At 42.8% G+C, this 14,468-nt stretch overlaps 1 protein-coding gene across 1 annotated transcript in view; it reads right to left on the bottom strand.

Annotated features, from left to right (window-relative positions):
• The window catches only part of Gclc (glutamate-cysteine ligase catalytic subunit), a 42,374-nt gene extending 29,206 nt beyond the window's left edge, over positions 1-13,168 (bottom strand). The window contains exon 1 of the mRNA XM_055598718.1: positions 12,739-13,168. Coding sequence (XP_055454693.1) covers positions 12,739-12,888 — 150 coding nt within the window. The 5' untranslated portion in view covers positions 12,889-13,168. The remainder of the gene's footprint in view (positions 1-12,738) is intronic.
• Positions 13,169-14,468: the final 1,300 nt, after the last annotated feature.

Here is a 14,468-nt window from a genome sequence, read left to right as displayed (position 1 = left end):
TGCAGGTACACGTGCTTTTCTGCTTCCCATCCTCCACCCAATCCCTTACCACCATGCTGCAGGTACACGTGCTTTTCTGCTTCCCAGGTAAGCATGCAGGTAGCCACAGCACTCCTGCATCATTCACTTCTTCAAGAGACCTTCGTAGGCCTCATACGATGGCCCCTCCCCCGCGTGGCCACCCGCACTGTAACACGGTACCTTATCTACTCTGCTTTCCCAGAAGCCCCTTTAATCTAAGGCTATCTTGTTATCCAGAGTTACCCCTTCAGAACACAGGCTTACAAACTTCTCCATGTACATGAGTGGGACTCTGAAGGCAACTGTATGCTCCTCTGTTCGCAGGACACCAGCTTGCCTTCTTGAGTTCTTTATATATCCTGGCTAATAGCCCTCTGCCAGACATGGGGTTAGTGAAGATCCTTTCCCAGTCTGTAGGCTGTCATTTTATTCTGATGACATTTTTGTTGCATTACAGAACTGTCATTTTGTTGCTTTACAGAAGCTTTCAGACTCATGACGTCCCATTTATTGATTGTTGATCATAGAGCCTGTGCTGTTGGTGTTCTGTTCAGGAAGTTGTCTCCTGTGAGTTCAAGGCTCTTCCCCACTTTTTTTTCTAACCCATTTAGTGTGTCTGGTTTTATGTTTTAGGTCTTTAATCCACTTAGACTTTAATTTTGTGCAGGGTGATAAATACGGATCTATTTGCATTTTTTTTACATGTAGACATCCAGTTAGAACAGCACCATTTGTTGAAGATGCTGTCTTTTTTGCATTGTATTGTTTTAGCTTCTTTTCCCAAAATCAAGTATCTGTGGTTGTGTGGGTTTGTTTCTGGGTCTTCTATTTGAGTCCATTGATCCACTATTGTTTCTACGCCAGTACCATGCAGTTTTTATTACTGTTGCTCTATAGCACAGCTTGAGATCGGGGATGGAGACACCTCCAGAAGATCTGTTATTGTACAGGATTGTTTTAGCAATTCTGGGATTTTTGTTTTTCCATATGAAACAGAATTGTTCTTTCAAGTTATGTAAAGAACTGTGTTGGTATTTTGATGGGAATTGCATTGAATCTGTAGATTGCTTTTGGCAGGATGGCCGTTTTCACTATGTTATTCCTACTGACCCATGAACATCGGAGATCTTTCCATCTTGTGATATCTTCAATTTCTTTCTTCAGAGATTTGAAGTTTTTTTTTTTCAAACAGGTCTTTCACTTGCTTGGTGAGAGTCACACCAAGGTACTTTATATTATTTGTGGCTATTGTAAAAGGTGTTGTTTCCCTAATTTCTTTCTCAGCCCTTTTGTCTTTTGTATACAGGAGGGCTACTGATTTTTTTTTTTTTTAGTTAATTTTGTATCTAGCCACTGTGCTAAAGATGTTTATCAGCTGAAGGAGTTCTCCAGTAGAATTTTTGGGGTCACTCAAGTATACCACCATATCATCTGCGAATAGTGATACTTTGACTTCTTCCTTTCCAATTTGTATTCCCTTGAGTTCCTTTAGTTGTCTTAGTGCTCTAACTAGGACTTCAAGTACTATGTTGAAAAGATACAGAGAAAGAGGGCAGCCTTGCCTTGTCCCTGATTTCAGCGGGATTGATTTTTCTCTGTTTTGTTTAATGTTGGCTATAGGCTTGCTGTATTTTGTGTTTACTATGTTTATGTATATGCCTTGTATCTCTGATCTCTCCAAAACTTTAAACATAAATGGGTGTTGGATTTTGTCAAATGCTTTTTTGGCATCTAAGGAGATGATCATGTGGGTTTTTTTTCCTTTTGTTTGTTTATATGGTGGATTACACTGATGGATTTCCATATATTGAACCACTCCTGCATGCCTGGGATGAAGCCTACTTGGTCATGATGGATGATATCTTTTATGTGTTCTTGGATTTGGTTTGCAGGTATTTTATTAAGTATTTTTGCATCAATGTTCATAAGAGAGATAGGTCTTAAGTTCTCCTTTTTTGTTGGGTCTTTGTGTGGTTTAGGTATCAAGGTTACTGTGGCTTCATACAATGAGTTTGGTAATGTTCCTTCTGTTTCTATTTTGTGGAATAGTTTGAGGAGTATTGGAGTTAGCTCTTCTTTGAGGGTCTGTGCTGAAACCACCAGGCCCTGGGCTTTTTTTTTGGCAGTGAGACTTTTGGTGACTGCTTCCATTTCCTTGGGGGATACAGGACTGTTTAATCTATTTACCTGATCTTGGTTTAGCTTTGGTAAGTGGAATCGATCAAGAAATTCTCCATTTCATTTAGGTTTTCCAATTTTGTGGTGTATAGGCTTTTGAAGTAAGACCTAATGATTCTTTGAATTTCCTCAGTGTTTGTATTTATGTCCCTGTATTTGTTTCTGATTTTGCTGATTTGGATAGTTACTCTCTGCCTTTTAGTTAGTTTGGCTAAGGGTTTGTCTATCTTATCTATCTCTATTTTCTCAAAGAACCAGCTCTTGGTTTCATTGATTCTTTGAATTGTTTTGTTTCTAACTTATTACATTTCTTTTTTACTTATAATGAAGCAAGACACTTGGAGTTGCACGGGGTGTCCAAACTGACTCCTGCTCCTTTTTACCTCAATTCATTCAATCCATTTTCTGTAGTTCATTCTGAGCCAAACAACTAGATAACTAAGCTCTTCAGAGCTGAGTACAGAATAAGTGATCTCTGTGTAGGAGCTGGGAGTGAAGTGAATGAACTCTGTGCTTTCAGGACATCTGGCTCTTATTCTACTTGATTAAAAGGGCCAAAGGACCATAAGCCCTAGACAGTACAGGCAGGACTACTGAAGAGCGATAGGCAATAAAGTAGCATTTAATTCCTCCTCAGGTGTGTGTGAGATTTGCAGCTCTCAGAAAATAAACTCCATGAGGTTTTTTTTCTTTTAACTTTTGAGCTACAGTGGGCGACTGCTGTTAACCTCTAACTATCTTCAGCACTGCAGAGAAGTGAGGCTTCACAGATCCTTGATGACCATGACTAGCGCCATAATGCACTAAGAAACCCACTTCCCGACTCCTGTCATTAATTCCAAAGAGATTAAGAAAAAGAAAAATAACATCCAAGATTTTCTGTATGTAACATGTATGGGTGAATTCATGTGTGTCAGTCCTTGCCTTCTATCTTCCTTTTAAGTGATCCCAATAAGCACAATCAATGGCTTGTCAAGCTGGACTTGAGTGGGATTGTTTCTTTGGTCTGCCACCTGTGCCTTATCTGGGTGAACAAGCATTTGTTCACTTCTGTTCCCCAAAGCCTCATGCAGCAACTTACAACACCGCTCATCTTCCTACACAGCCTATGAAGAAGTACCTTAGGAAAATGGATTCAATCTTCTTTTCAGCCTCAACTTCTGGCCACCTGTTTCCTGCATTGGCTCTGTCAAAGCTGCAAGAAATCAGCTCTAGAAACAGAGCCTATTCTCCTTTTGTACGCAGCAGCCACAGCTTTTTCAAAAGCAGCAAGCTTCTTTCTCTTCTTCATTCTCTCTTTTTCTAACCTAGCACAGGAAGCATTTGTATATAGTAATGGTTCTCAACCTGTGGATTACAACCTTTTGGGGGAGGGGTCAAATGTCCTTTCACAGGGATTGGCTAAAACCATCAGAAAACATTACAATTCAGAACAGTAGCAAAATTACAGTTATGAAGTAACAACAAAAATAATTTTATGCTTGGGGCCCTCACAACATGAGGAACTGTATTAAAGGGTCATAGCATTAGGAAGACTGAGAACCATTAGCATACAGAAAGTTCACAATAAATACTCCTGAATTTGAAAGCAGCTCACCATGGAAATATGGATTTTGAAGTTTCACCATGTCAGAAAAGTTTCAGTTTTTCTGAAGAGCAGTTTGGGCCACTCATTTTGCTTGTTAATTAGAAGAGCTGTTAAGACTCAAAAAGTTTTAGTTACTTAGTATAAACAAAAAACTTCAGAAGTTTACCATGCATGGCTACACAATCAGAAAGTAGCCTTTAAAACACGTTGCTTCAGAGAAAATGTAAAAACCCAGTCCTGACTGAAAAAGGAAATGAATTCTATTATTTGTTGTGTACATTCCATAATTTTCAAAACTTATGTGGCATTTAGGACATTCTCAAACAGTTAAAAAGTATTAAAAGCATTTGCCTAGAATACACAAAGCCTTGACTTGAATCTCTGGCACCATGAAAACAAAAGGATACCAAAGCAAGCAAGAAAAGCTTGGCAGAATCTTGGTCATTGAATGTCTTGGAACCAGGAAGACAGCCAGTGTGGACAGAGTATAGTCAAGAGAGCTGGAAGGAAAACAACGTGGGGGAGGCTTCCATTTTCTAGCTGTAAACAAAAATACAAAACCTGAACACATGAGAAAAGTCCTCAGCAAGCTGCACAGCCTCCTCAAGAACTCAGTAACTTCTAAAGCTCTGTTAGGTAGCACCTCTCAGAGGACAGCTCTGTCAGGCTCCTGTCTGCAGGCTTAGAGTAGCATTCATAGTGTCAGGGGCTGGCGCTCTCCCATAGGGTGGGTCACTGGTTGGGTCAGGCGTTGGTTGGGCATTCCCTCAGTCTCTGCTCTGTCTTTATCCCTGCACATCTTGCAGGCAGGGTAAATTTGAGGTTGAAGGTTTTTGTGGGTGGGTTGGAGTTCTCCTCCCTCTACTAAGAGGCTATTCTAGTGAGAAGTGTCCTCTTCAGTCTCTATGGCCTCTGCTACTAGGAGTCACTGCTTGAGTCCCACTTATATCCTCCCAGGAGCCTACCCTGTCTTAGGTCTCCAGCTTGTCACAGAGATGTCCCCACCCTCAGTTTCTCTTTCTCTACAGCCCTTCTGTACCCTCACCCTCGCTCTCCCCAGGTCTGTTCTCTACCCTCTTAACTCTGTGCTCCTTCTTCTACCTTGTTCCTTCTCTTCAGCAGCTACCTCTGTCTATTCTATCTCCCCTTCCAAGTGAGATTTATGTATCTTCCCTTGGATCCTCCTTGTTATTTATCTTCTTTGGGTCTATGCCTTGTAGTATGCTTATGCTGAGACTCACAGCCAAACATTAAGTGATGCTTAGGGAGTCTTGTGGAAAAGTGGAAGGAAAGAGAAAAGGATCTGGAGGTGACAGGAGCTCCACAAGAAGACCAACAGGGCTAACTAACCATGGCCCAGAGGGATTTTCTGAGACTCAAGCATCAACCAAGGACCAAGCATGAAATGGACCTACGCAACCTATACAGATGTAGCAGATGGACGGCTTAGAATTCATGTGTGTCCTCTAGTACGGAAGTGCAGACTGCACTGGACACAGACTCACTTGTCAGCTTTTTGATCACTTCCCCCTGGTTGGGACTACGTTATTGGGCCACAGGGGTAGAGGACAGGCTCAGTCTTGATGAAACTTGATGAGCTGGGGTGGATGGGAAAGGGAGCTCCCCTTTTCTGAAGAAGAGGAGATGGGGGAAGGAGGAGGGAGGTGGCAACAACCAGGATGTAAAGTGAATTTTAAAAATAAGTAAATTAAAATAATACTAAGGAAAGAACTCAGTAAGTAATGTTATGCAGAAGCACCCCAAAGTGAGACAGGCATTTACACTCCAACTAAATTATAATCCAGGGATACTGGGTAGAGGATGCAGACTTTTCCAGAGCTACTCATTAGCTATAAAAACAGCTTCTTTAAATAAAAGATCCTCTATCTAAATAATCATATTCCCAAAGTAGTATTAACGCATACAGGAATTATTATTAATGCATACTCTTGTCATTTAAAGATTGAAAGCACACTCAAAATAGGTGGGGTCAACCAATGGCAAGGGGCCTGAAATGTGAAAAGCAATCACTAGAACCACACGAATTATCACAATTCAATGTGTCCAGAACAGTGAATTTAGAAAGGTTGAAGAATGAAAGACAAACTTAGACACTCAGCAAATGCATTCAGTTTTATACGTGCAAGACAAATACACTGAAAACTACAAAACACTGCTAAGAAATTAAAGATGTGCAGAAGAGATTTACTTGTTCATGAGTAGGGAAATTCAATATTGTTTAGGTATCAATTCTTAAATTGATATGAAGACTCAATAGAGTCCTAATGAGATCAAAATCTCATGAGGGTTTGTTTTTTTTTATACAAATGGCCTATCTGGTTCTAAAACTCATGGAAATTCAATACATCTGGAAATATCTAAACTAATTAAAAAAACAAACAAAGAGCAGTGGTGGTGGTGCATGCCTTTGATCCCAGCAGTCATGAGGCAGAGACAGTCAGATCTCTGTGGTGAGTTCAAGGCCAGCCTGGTCTACAAAGCAAGTTCCAGGACAGCCAGGGCTATATAGAGAAACGATGTCTCAAAAAACAAACAAACAAACAACAAAAGCAGGGAAACAAACAAAAACAAAAACAAAGAAAGAAGGTATTTTCTGACTTCATGCTCTATAAAACCAAGGAAGAATGTTATCAGCACAAAGGCAGGTCAGTACACAGTGCAACAAGTCCAGAAATAAAACTACGTATCGCACCCCTTCTTAAGCAAAGGAAGGCTAGTGCTTTCAACAAACACTGCAGCAACACTGAACACAAACACATGTGTATACACAAACACAATACACAGGTTGCCTTTCTTTTCTATGAAATATGGATGGATGGATGGAAGATGGGGTTGGGGGGGCACAACCCAGAATTTTTGTAATGCTTATTAAGAGATGAACTATCTTCACCTCAGATAAGAAGTTAATATCCAGAGTTCACAAAACTTGCAAAAATTAAATACCAACAAAATAAAAGTGGCATTCAATGAACAGACAAACGAAAGTAACAGCCATTGTTTGAAAAAGAAACACAAATGGCCAATATCTCTAGCAATCAGGACAATGCAAATCAAAACTATTTTGAGATACAACCTCACCCCAGTCAGAAGGCCGTCATCAATAAATCTGACAACAAATATTAGAGAGGATGTGGAGGGAAAGGAATCACTGCTGGTGGGAATGAAAACTAATAACAGCCATTGCAGAAGTCAATTTGAAGATTTCTCAAAAAAAAATAATAATAATAAAATTACCATATGACCCAGCTATTTCACTCCTAACATTTACCCACAGAACTCCATGCTCTACCAGAGATATTTACATGTTTATTGCTGTTTTATTTACTACTGAAAGGAATTGGACTCAACCTAGTTGTCCTTCAAACAGAGGAATAGATAATGAGAATTTAGTACACATATTACATACACATACGTGCATTTATATGCATATATGTATGTGTGTACATACATATGTATATGTGTGTAGTACTGTTTAGCTGTAAAGAAAAAATGTGATCTCAAACCTTGCAGGAAAATGGATAGAGTTAGAGTGGACTTAGGTGAGGTCGTACAATCTCAAAAAGAAAACACTCCACATGCTCTCTCCCTTGTATTTGGAATCTAGCCAATAACATCTGTAAATAAATGTACATGTAAGCACAGTATAATATGTAGAAATAGAATTTTAAAAAACTAAAAACTAAATATTAGGGAATAAGGAAGGGAATACAGGTAACAAATACAAATTATGAAAGGATATAAAACTAATTTTATTTAAAGGATATAAAGCTAATTGTTTTTCTAGTTCTAGTTCATTCTTGGTAGTCTATACAGTCATTCAAATGTCAAAATATAAAAATCCAACATAAAATTTCAGGTTATGTTCTGAATAGCTATTCTGTCAGAACACGGTCCAAGAATGGAGTCACGTGAGGAGAATACTGAATGCTTGTGAGAAAACTCCAGGAAAACATGACAAGAGTTTTGTGACCTTAGTTTCTTCAAAACGCTATCTGTTCATGGAATGAATTTCTGAGCTCCTCAGGTTTAGGAGTGAGCTCACTTCAGATTACTCACCACTGCTTGCTGGCGTTATTCAATTAAATGTTTAAACTATCCTTTCTGCGGAATGGTTTGTCTTTGTAGTTGTACATTTAACTCAGGTGATCCTTCTTACCTCCCAGAGTATAGATTATCTGATGCTCTGAATAAAGTTGGCTATTGTATGAGACTTTTGTCCGCCTCATTTATCAGCTCCATTCTCCTAGGTCAGGCTGCCCTGCCTCTAGAGCGGTGACACCACTCTACCTGCAATATAAATTCATTGGGTCTTTGGATCTAATCTAATTTTCGCGTGTGACATTTTTTATTTCTAACATTTTTTAAAGATAAAGTTTAAAATAAATAAAGCTCAAAAAAAAAAGGAATGAGATGTGTTCAACAGCTTTTTCTAGAAAATCAATAAATGTGGTTCTGAAATGCAATTTTATTTTTTATTATCATGTTATTATTTTGTGTCTATGTGCGTGTATGTCTGTGCACCACACGAGCACAGTATCCTCAGAGGTGAGAAGATGGTGTTGGGACTGGAGTGGCAGGTAGCTGTGAGAAGCCATGAGGATACTGTATCAACCTGGGTCCTCTGGAAAGACAAGTGCTCCTAGCTGCTGAGCCATTTTACATTTCCATCATAAAGTAATAATAAGCTAATGAAACAGATCTGGTTGCAAAACAAAACAACTAATGTGGTTTGTCTCACCTACAATGACTCTGGTTATTTAAATGAGATATAAAGTAAGGCCTGGTAACACAGTCCTACACCTCCAGCTACCTGGAAGACTGAAGCAGGAGGATTACAAGTTCAAGGACTGCCTGCTTCAAAATTTTAAAAAGGGCTGGGGATATAGCTCAGTAGGTAGCATGCTTGCTGATCACACTACTGAGACAAAGGAGGAAACTTGGAAGAACTGTGTTTGGGAAAGGCATATTCTTTGAGAACTACTGTATTTAGTTAAAAACCTGAAAGTGTTTTCTTTTTCCTGCATTGAAACTTTTTATTTTTTAAAACTTTTATTAATATAAGTTATTTTTAAAAGGTCTCATCTTTACTACATCTGGGGCTGAGATGAAGAAAGAACAGACTCAGGGATACAAGTACAGAAAGGCTGTGCTCAGGTAGGCTGTGCTCACTCTGATGGTGTAGTACTAACTATAGTAACAACCAAGGACCTCCCCACGGGAAGGGAATTAGCTAGTCTTGCAGGAGGTCTCTGTAGGTACAGTTTTAGGATGTAAAACATTCTACTTGTACATACATCAACATTCACACTCAGACCAGAGGAAGGCTTTGCCAATTCTGAGGCTGACCAGTTTGAGGTCAGTCTCAGAAAAGGAAAAGGCCTTGCCAATTTCCCATGAGTCTGAGGCTTTGGTCCTCGACAGGACTTAAGTCAAACAACATGCGTTCACTTTTACTTACTCACTCCCTGCACATGCTGACATCTTTCACACATCTGCTTTTTGCATTAGATCCTGAAAGCTCCAGGACCTGCACAGCTTGAGTGCTGTAAAAGGGGATTTGGTAACATGACAAGCATTGCAAATAACCTAAAACTTTAGAATCAGGTTTCAATTCTGGTACAAAGTAACTGAAAAGGCTGGGCCCAGCTGACAGCAATATTAAGGTGTGTGTGTTGGGGTCGGGGGAGATAGTAGCTATTGCTATATGCATTTCAGATTTCCCAGACCAGTCTTTGTTTTCTGGGGATAGATTACACACCAAGAGCCGTATGCAGGCTGGGAAAGAACTATCTAACTGAATTATGTCCCTAGCCCTGAATCAGTATCTTATCTATTTATTTATTTAGAGACAGGGACTATCTATGTAGCCCTGGCTGCTAGGGCTTACTACATAGACCAGGCTGGCCTTGAATGCAGAGTTAGGATCTGTCATGTTAAAGGTGAAATAGGCACATGTAGGAAAAAGAAAAACAAACAAACAAAACCAAAACAAAGCCGGCCATGGCTCCAAAGGGCACAGCCAAAACATACACACACAGAGACCTAATTGTCCATACTCAAACTGCAAAAGTTGAAGAAATAGAGAAAGTGAAGAAGCAGGCTCAAGACCCAACAGTCAGTCTGGCGAACACTAAACCCAAAGTTCTTTCTGGTGTGGAGATATAAACACTGTTCTTATACATGGAGCCGAACATTTCTGAAGTGGCAGGCTCTCTTCCAAACACAACTATGACCAGTTTTAAGGTTTGGCTGTAGTTCTTGTTTTTTTCCAAGTCCATGGCCCCACAGATATGATATCAAACCCTGTAAAACAGTGGTTTTTAACCATCCTAATACTGCAACTGTTTAATACAGTTCTCATGTTGTAGGTGACCCCAACCACAAAATTATTTTTGTTGCTACTTCATAACTGTAATCTTGCTACTGTTCTGAGTTGTCATATAAACCCCTGATATGCAGGGTATGTATGCACCCCCAAAGGGGCTGTGACCCACAGGTTGAAGACCATTGCTGTATTTGGCGTCAGGCCTATCCAATGTGGCATCTTACGTCTACAACACTTCCACTCAGCAGGAACAGCCCTCATCTCCAGGGCCCAGACCACTCAGCATACCTCTCCCACTTTTATCTGCTCAGTCTGTTTCTCAGTTACTCTGCAAGGCTTCTACTTACAGATTGGGTGCTGAATGGCCTCAGATATCCCCTCAGCGTACACGGCAGTAAGTTCCTACTGTGCACAGGGCTTGTGCTGACTTCCGGCTCTTGTACATAAGGCTGTCATCACAACAAACACTTGGGCACGAGACTGCCAGAGTGTAGAACTGCCACAATGGAGGCTAAGTGTCTGTACTCCAAAGGTCAGACTCAAGAAAGGGAACCCCTTGGAGGACGAGACTAAGGCTTCACTCAAATGCAGTATCAGGAGTAACAGCACGGTAGGGACTTTTCCTCCTTATCTTCTAGGAATTTTTCACAATTCTAATTCTTCCCATGTCAGGCTATTTCCAAGTAAATTCTCAACACTAAAAGGTTGGGGGGAAATCAGTTTATAGGTTTGTATGTAACTAATGACAGAATATTTGGAAATGCAGTTCCAGCAGTCACTAAGTTTTCACAGAACACCCTGGTGTCATATAATGAAGGAACATTGTTAGCCAGGCTACTTATTATTGGAGGATTACACCTCTGGAGTCCAACTTCTCAACAGACCTACCCAGCATCCTCTTTTCAGGAAGTATTAACTGACTGGGTAGTGGTGGTGCATGCCTTTAAGCCCAGCACTTGGGATGCAGAGGCAGGTGCATCTCTGGTCAACAGAGGGAGTTCCACGACAGCCAGGGCTACACAGAGAAACCCTGTCCTGAGGGGAGAAAAAGTGTTAACTGGCTGAAATGCCCAACATTCTCCCCCTAAACAGACAGAATACAACTGCATGGAATTGCCAGGCTTTTCTATTCCCCTTGACCTTTTGTAGGGAGGAAGAAAGGCAATCCTAGTACCAACTCTCCCTAAAGCAAAGCCTGTCATGATGGATATGTGTGCAGTACACTCAGGTCCTACCCTCTGTGCAGCTCCCCATAACACCAGGTTTGCTCAGCAAGGGCAAGTCTCTTCAAACAAGTAATTAGTTGCATATGCCCTTCCTGCCAACAGGGGGCGCATTTTTTTTTAAAAAGAGAAAAGGTGATCTGGGAGGTTCCTGGTTCCACAGAGAAAGGGCAAGGAGTCAGGGGACACTGGAGTGAACAGCTATGTTTCACCTGTACTGAACATGTGAGGATAAAGTTCTACCTAGAACCACAATTAGAAACACATTAACCACCTTCCTTTTCTTTTTCTGGAGTATGGAGTCTTCGTTAAATATTGGAGGATGCAAAAAAAAAAAAAAAAAAAAAAAAAAAAAAATCAATTTTTGATTGCTCAACAATGGCTAGTTCCAAGAAAACCTTAAAGGATGCCACAATTACTTGCTGTCAGCAATACCAGGCTCACAGTTAGGCCCTAGGAAAAACAGGTGAACAGGAAGCATAATGTCCCTGCCCTGTAAATGGCACACAATACACAAATGAGAAACTGTCAAATGTTGTAAATACACAACAAACTTTACACTAAAACTGGAGAACTGCCAAACATGTTGTGTGTCCCTTTCCTGAGAAAAATGTGATAGACAATTTTTGTAGAAATGCAAATTATTAGTCCTTATATAATTCTTCCAGCTGCAGATGGCAGAATCATCTACCGACATTACGTACAGAAAGCACTCTGAAACTTAGCCCCAGGATGATAATATTGACTAAAAGTTAAATTATAGGAGTGGCACCGTATCTGGGGCAAACAGATACACTACAAAGGGACTGACTCCTCAAGAGATCAATTTAACTTTATGTATCTTCTATCAGCGTATGCGTGTGTGCTTTAGGGAGCGAGCAAAACTATAGAAAAATAACAACGGTTTCGGCGTCGCACCAGTTTTAGCACTGGTTGGTAACGCTTAGCTGAAGGATCTCTCCAGCCTTACCTAACCTTTAAGTGGTAAGCGTTCAGTTAAACGGGATCACGAAGCCACCGGTTCTTCAGGACAGGCACACGCCCTGGTACTGCATGTGTCAATGAAGTTTGCGGACAGGTGTGAGGCGTGACAGTTTAAGAAAAGAACCTAGATGATGGAGGGCCGAAGCAGACACCCCGGAGATCTGAGCCGTGACAGCAAGCCGACGGGGGCCAGTTAGTCTGGTCCTCACTTATCTCCACGGCGTACCGTGCGACGGGACGGCGGGAGATCGACACTCACACCACAGCTCCCGCTCGGCCCGTCCCGGCCTCCGAGCGGCGGTCGCCCCAGCACGAATGAATGACTCCGGAGCCGCAGCGCCGCTCGGCCGGCGGCGGGTCCGCGGACGGCCTGGCCGAACAAAGGCGCGCGGGCTCACCTCGTCACCCCACTTGAGCACGTCCTTGTGCCGGTCCTTGACGGCGTGGTAGATGTGCAGGAACTGGAGGATGCCGTGCCGCCGCACGTGGTCGGCGTGGCGCTGGGTCTCCTCCCAGCTCAGCGGCGAGCCTTGGGACAGCAGCCCCATGGCCGCGTCCTCCTGCCGGCCGCGGCTCCGCCCCGGGGGCTCGCGAGGGCCGCGCGGCGGGCGTCCCGTCCGTTCCCGCTCCGACTCGGACTCGGACCCCGCCGCGCGGGTGGACGGCCCGGGACGGGGGGGTCTCTCGCCGCCGCCCGGTCTCGCGCTCCCACGCCTGCCCCGCGGCCCAGGCCGCCGCGGCAGCGCTCCACTCGGCTCTGCCGGTGTCGTGCACGGGCTTCCTAGTTGCGACCCGAAGCTGCGCGGACACCGAGCATGCCCAGTTCCGCGCCCGCCGCTCCGCGCGCCGCGCTCCGCATTTTATAGGCTGCGGCGGGGGCGGGGAACAGCGCGGCGGGTCGGGGGCGGGTCACGGGGGGCGGGGCCTCGGGAGGGGGCGGGGCCTCGGCCGGTGGGCGTCCGCCGGTGGCCTGGCTACCAGCGAATGAGGACTGAGAGGTCTCCGTCCCAAAATAAAATCCGGGTCATGAGAAAACGATTGTTAGGATTTATCAAAAGCCGACCGGATTCCTTTTTTTGGGGGGGTGTGTGAGAAGGGCCTCATGCTAACAAAACGGTGGGAGACAAAAATGTGTTGCGAAAAAATATCAACTCCGGAGTTAATAAAGTTAGAGTAATACTTTTTCATGTATGTTTACAGCTCTCCATGGCTGGTGCTGAGCTTTGATTGCTGGTCCTTCACATGGATCCGTGTGTCTACAAGGGGTTAGACATATGTGTGTGTCATCATTGGAAGTCCTCTGAATTAACTGTCGATGGGATCTCCGGTTGGCACAGACCTCATTCACTGTGAGAAAGAGATCTTGTGGTGTGTCTCCAAGTGGGCAGTGTGAGAGGTTGTCTTCAGAACTTTCCCCGCCTTCAGAACCTAACATCTAGCCAGCACTGGGCCACTCTATTGCTCAGGAGAGCTTTACCCTGACTGCTAAAGGCTCCAGGACCTGGATTCGGTGGGAATGAAGGAAAGGCGTCCCCACGACCGGCCCCCTTGCTCCTGAGTAATTGTTCGATTAATGTTTTGCAACTGGATAAATATATGCAGTAACTAGATGATCCATTCTTGTACAGCGGGCAGAAAACATTCACTACATCTTTTCTCCTAGACTGTCGTTACATTTTTATTATGTAGTTACTTAGGGACAAGATCTCACTATGTAACCCAACCCGGCCTTGAACTCCAGGCAGCCATCTTGTCCCAGCCTCCTGAGTGCTGGGATTATAGGTATGAACTTCCGCACCTGTCTTAGATTTAATATCTAATGAACACTAACCAATGAATGCGTGATAGGAATATTTTCTCACTGCCTTCATATAGAATGTGTCCATCAAAAAGCTTGGGAGCAGGGGTATGGCTGTGATTTCCACAGTGGGAAGTGAGTAGGTGTACAATTTAGATGAAATGTGAATCTAAGACGGACGATGAAATTTACCCCTAGCACATACTGCAATAATAATAATAATAATAAGCCCATTCTAATTTCCCCCACCCTCTTAACCGCTACGGCCCATCTTACTGTGTCCTCCCCACCAACCGTCTTCCTTGGTCCTTAACTATGTTCTGAGGCTCC

The sequence above is a fragment of the Psammomys obesus genome, unplaced genomic scaffold (assembly GCF_907164565.1).
Source record: "Psammomys obesus unplaced genomic scaffold, mPsaObe1.curated_primary_1811, whole genome shotgun sequence".
In the NCBI taxonomy this organism is placed as follows: Eukaryota; Metazoa; Chordata; class Mammalia; order Rodentia; family Muridae; genus Psammomys; species Psammomys obesus.
Note: the sequence above shows the minus strand (reverse complement) of the source record. Positions and strands in the feature narration are given on the sequence as shown.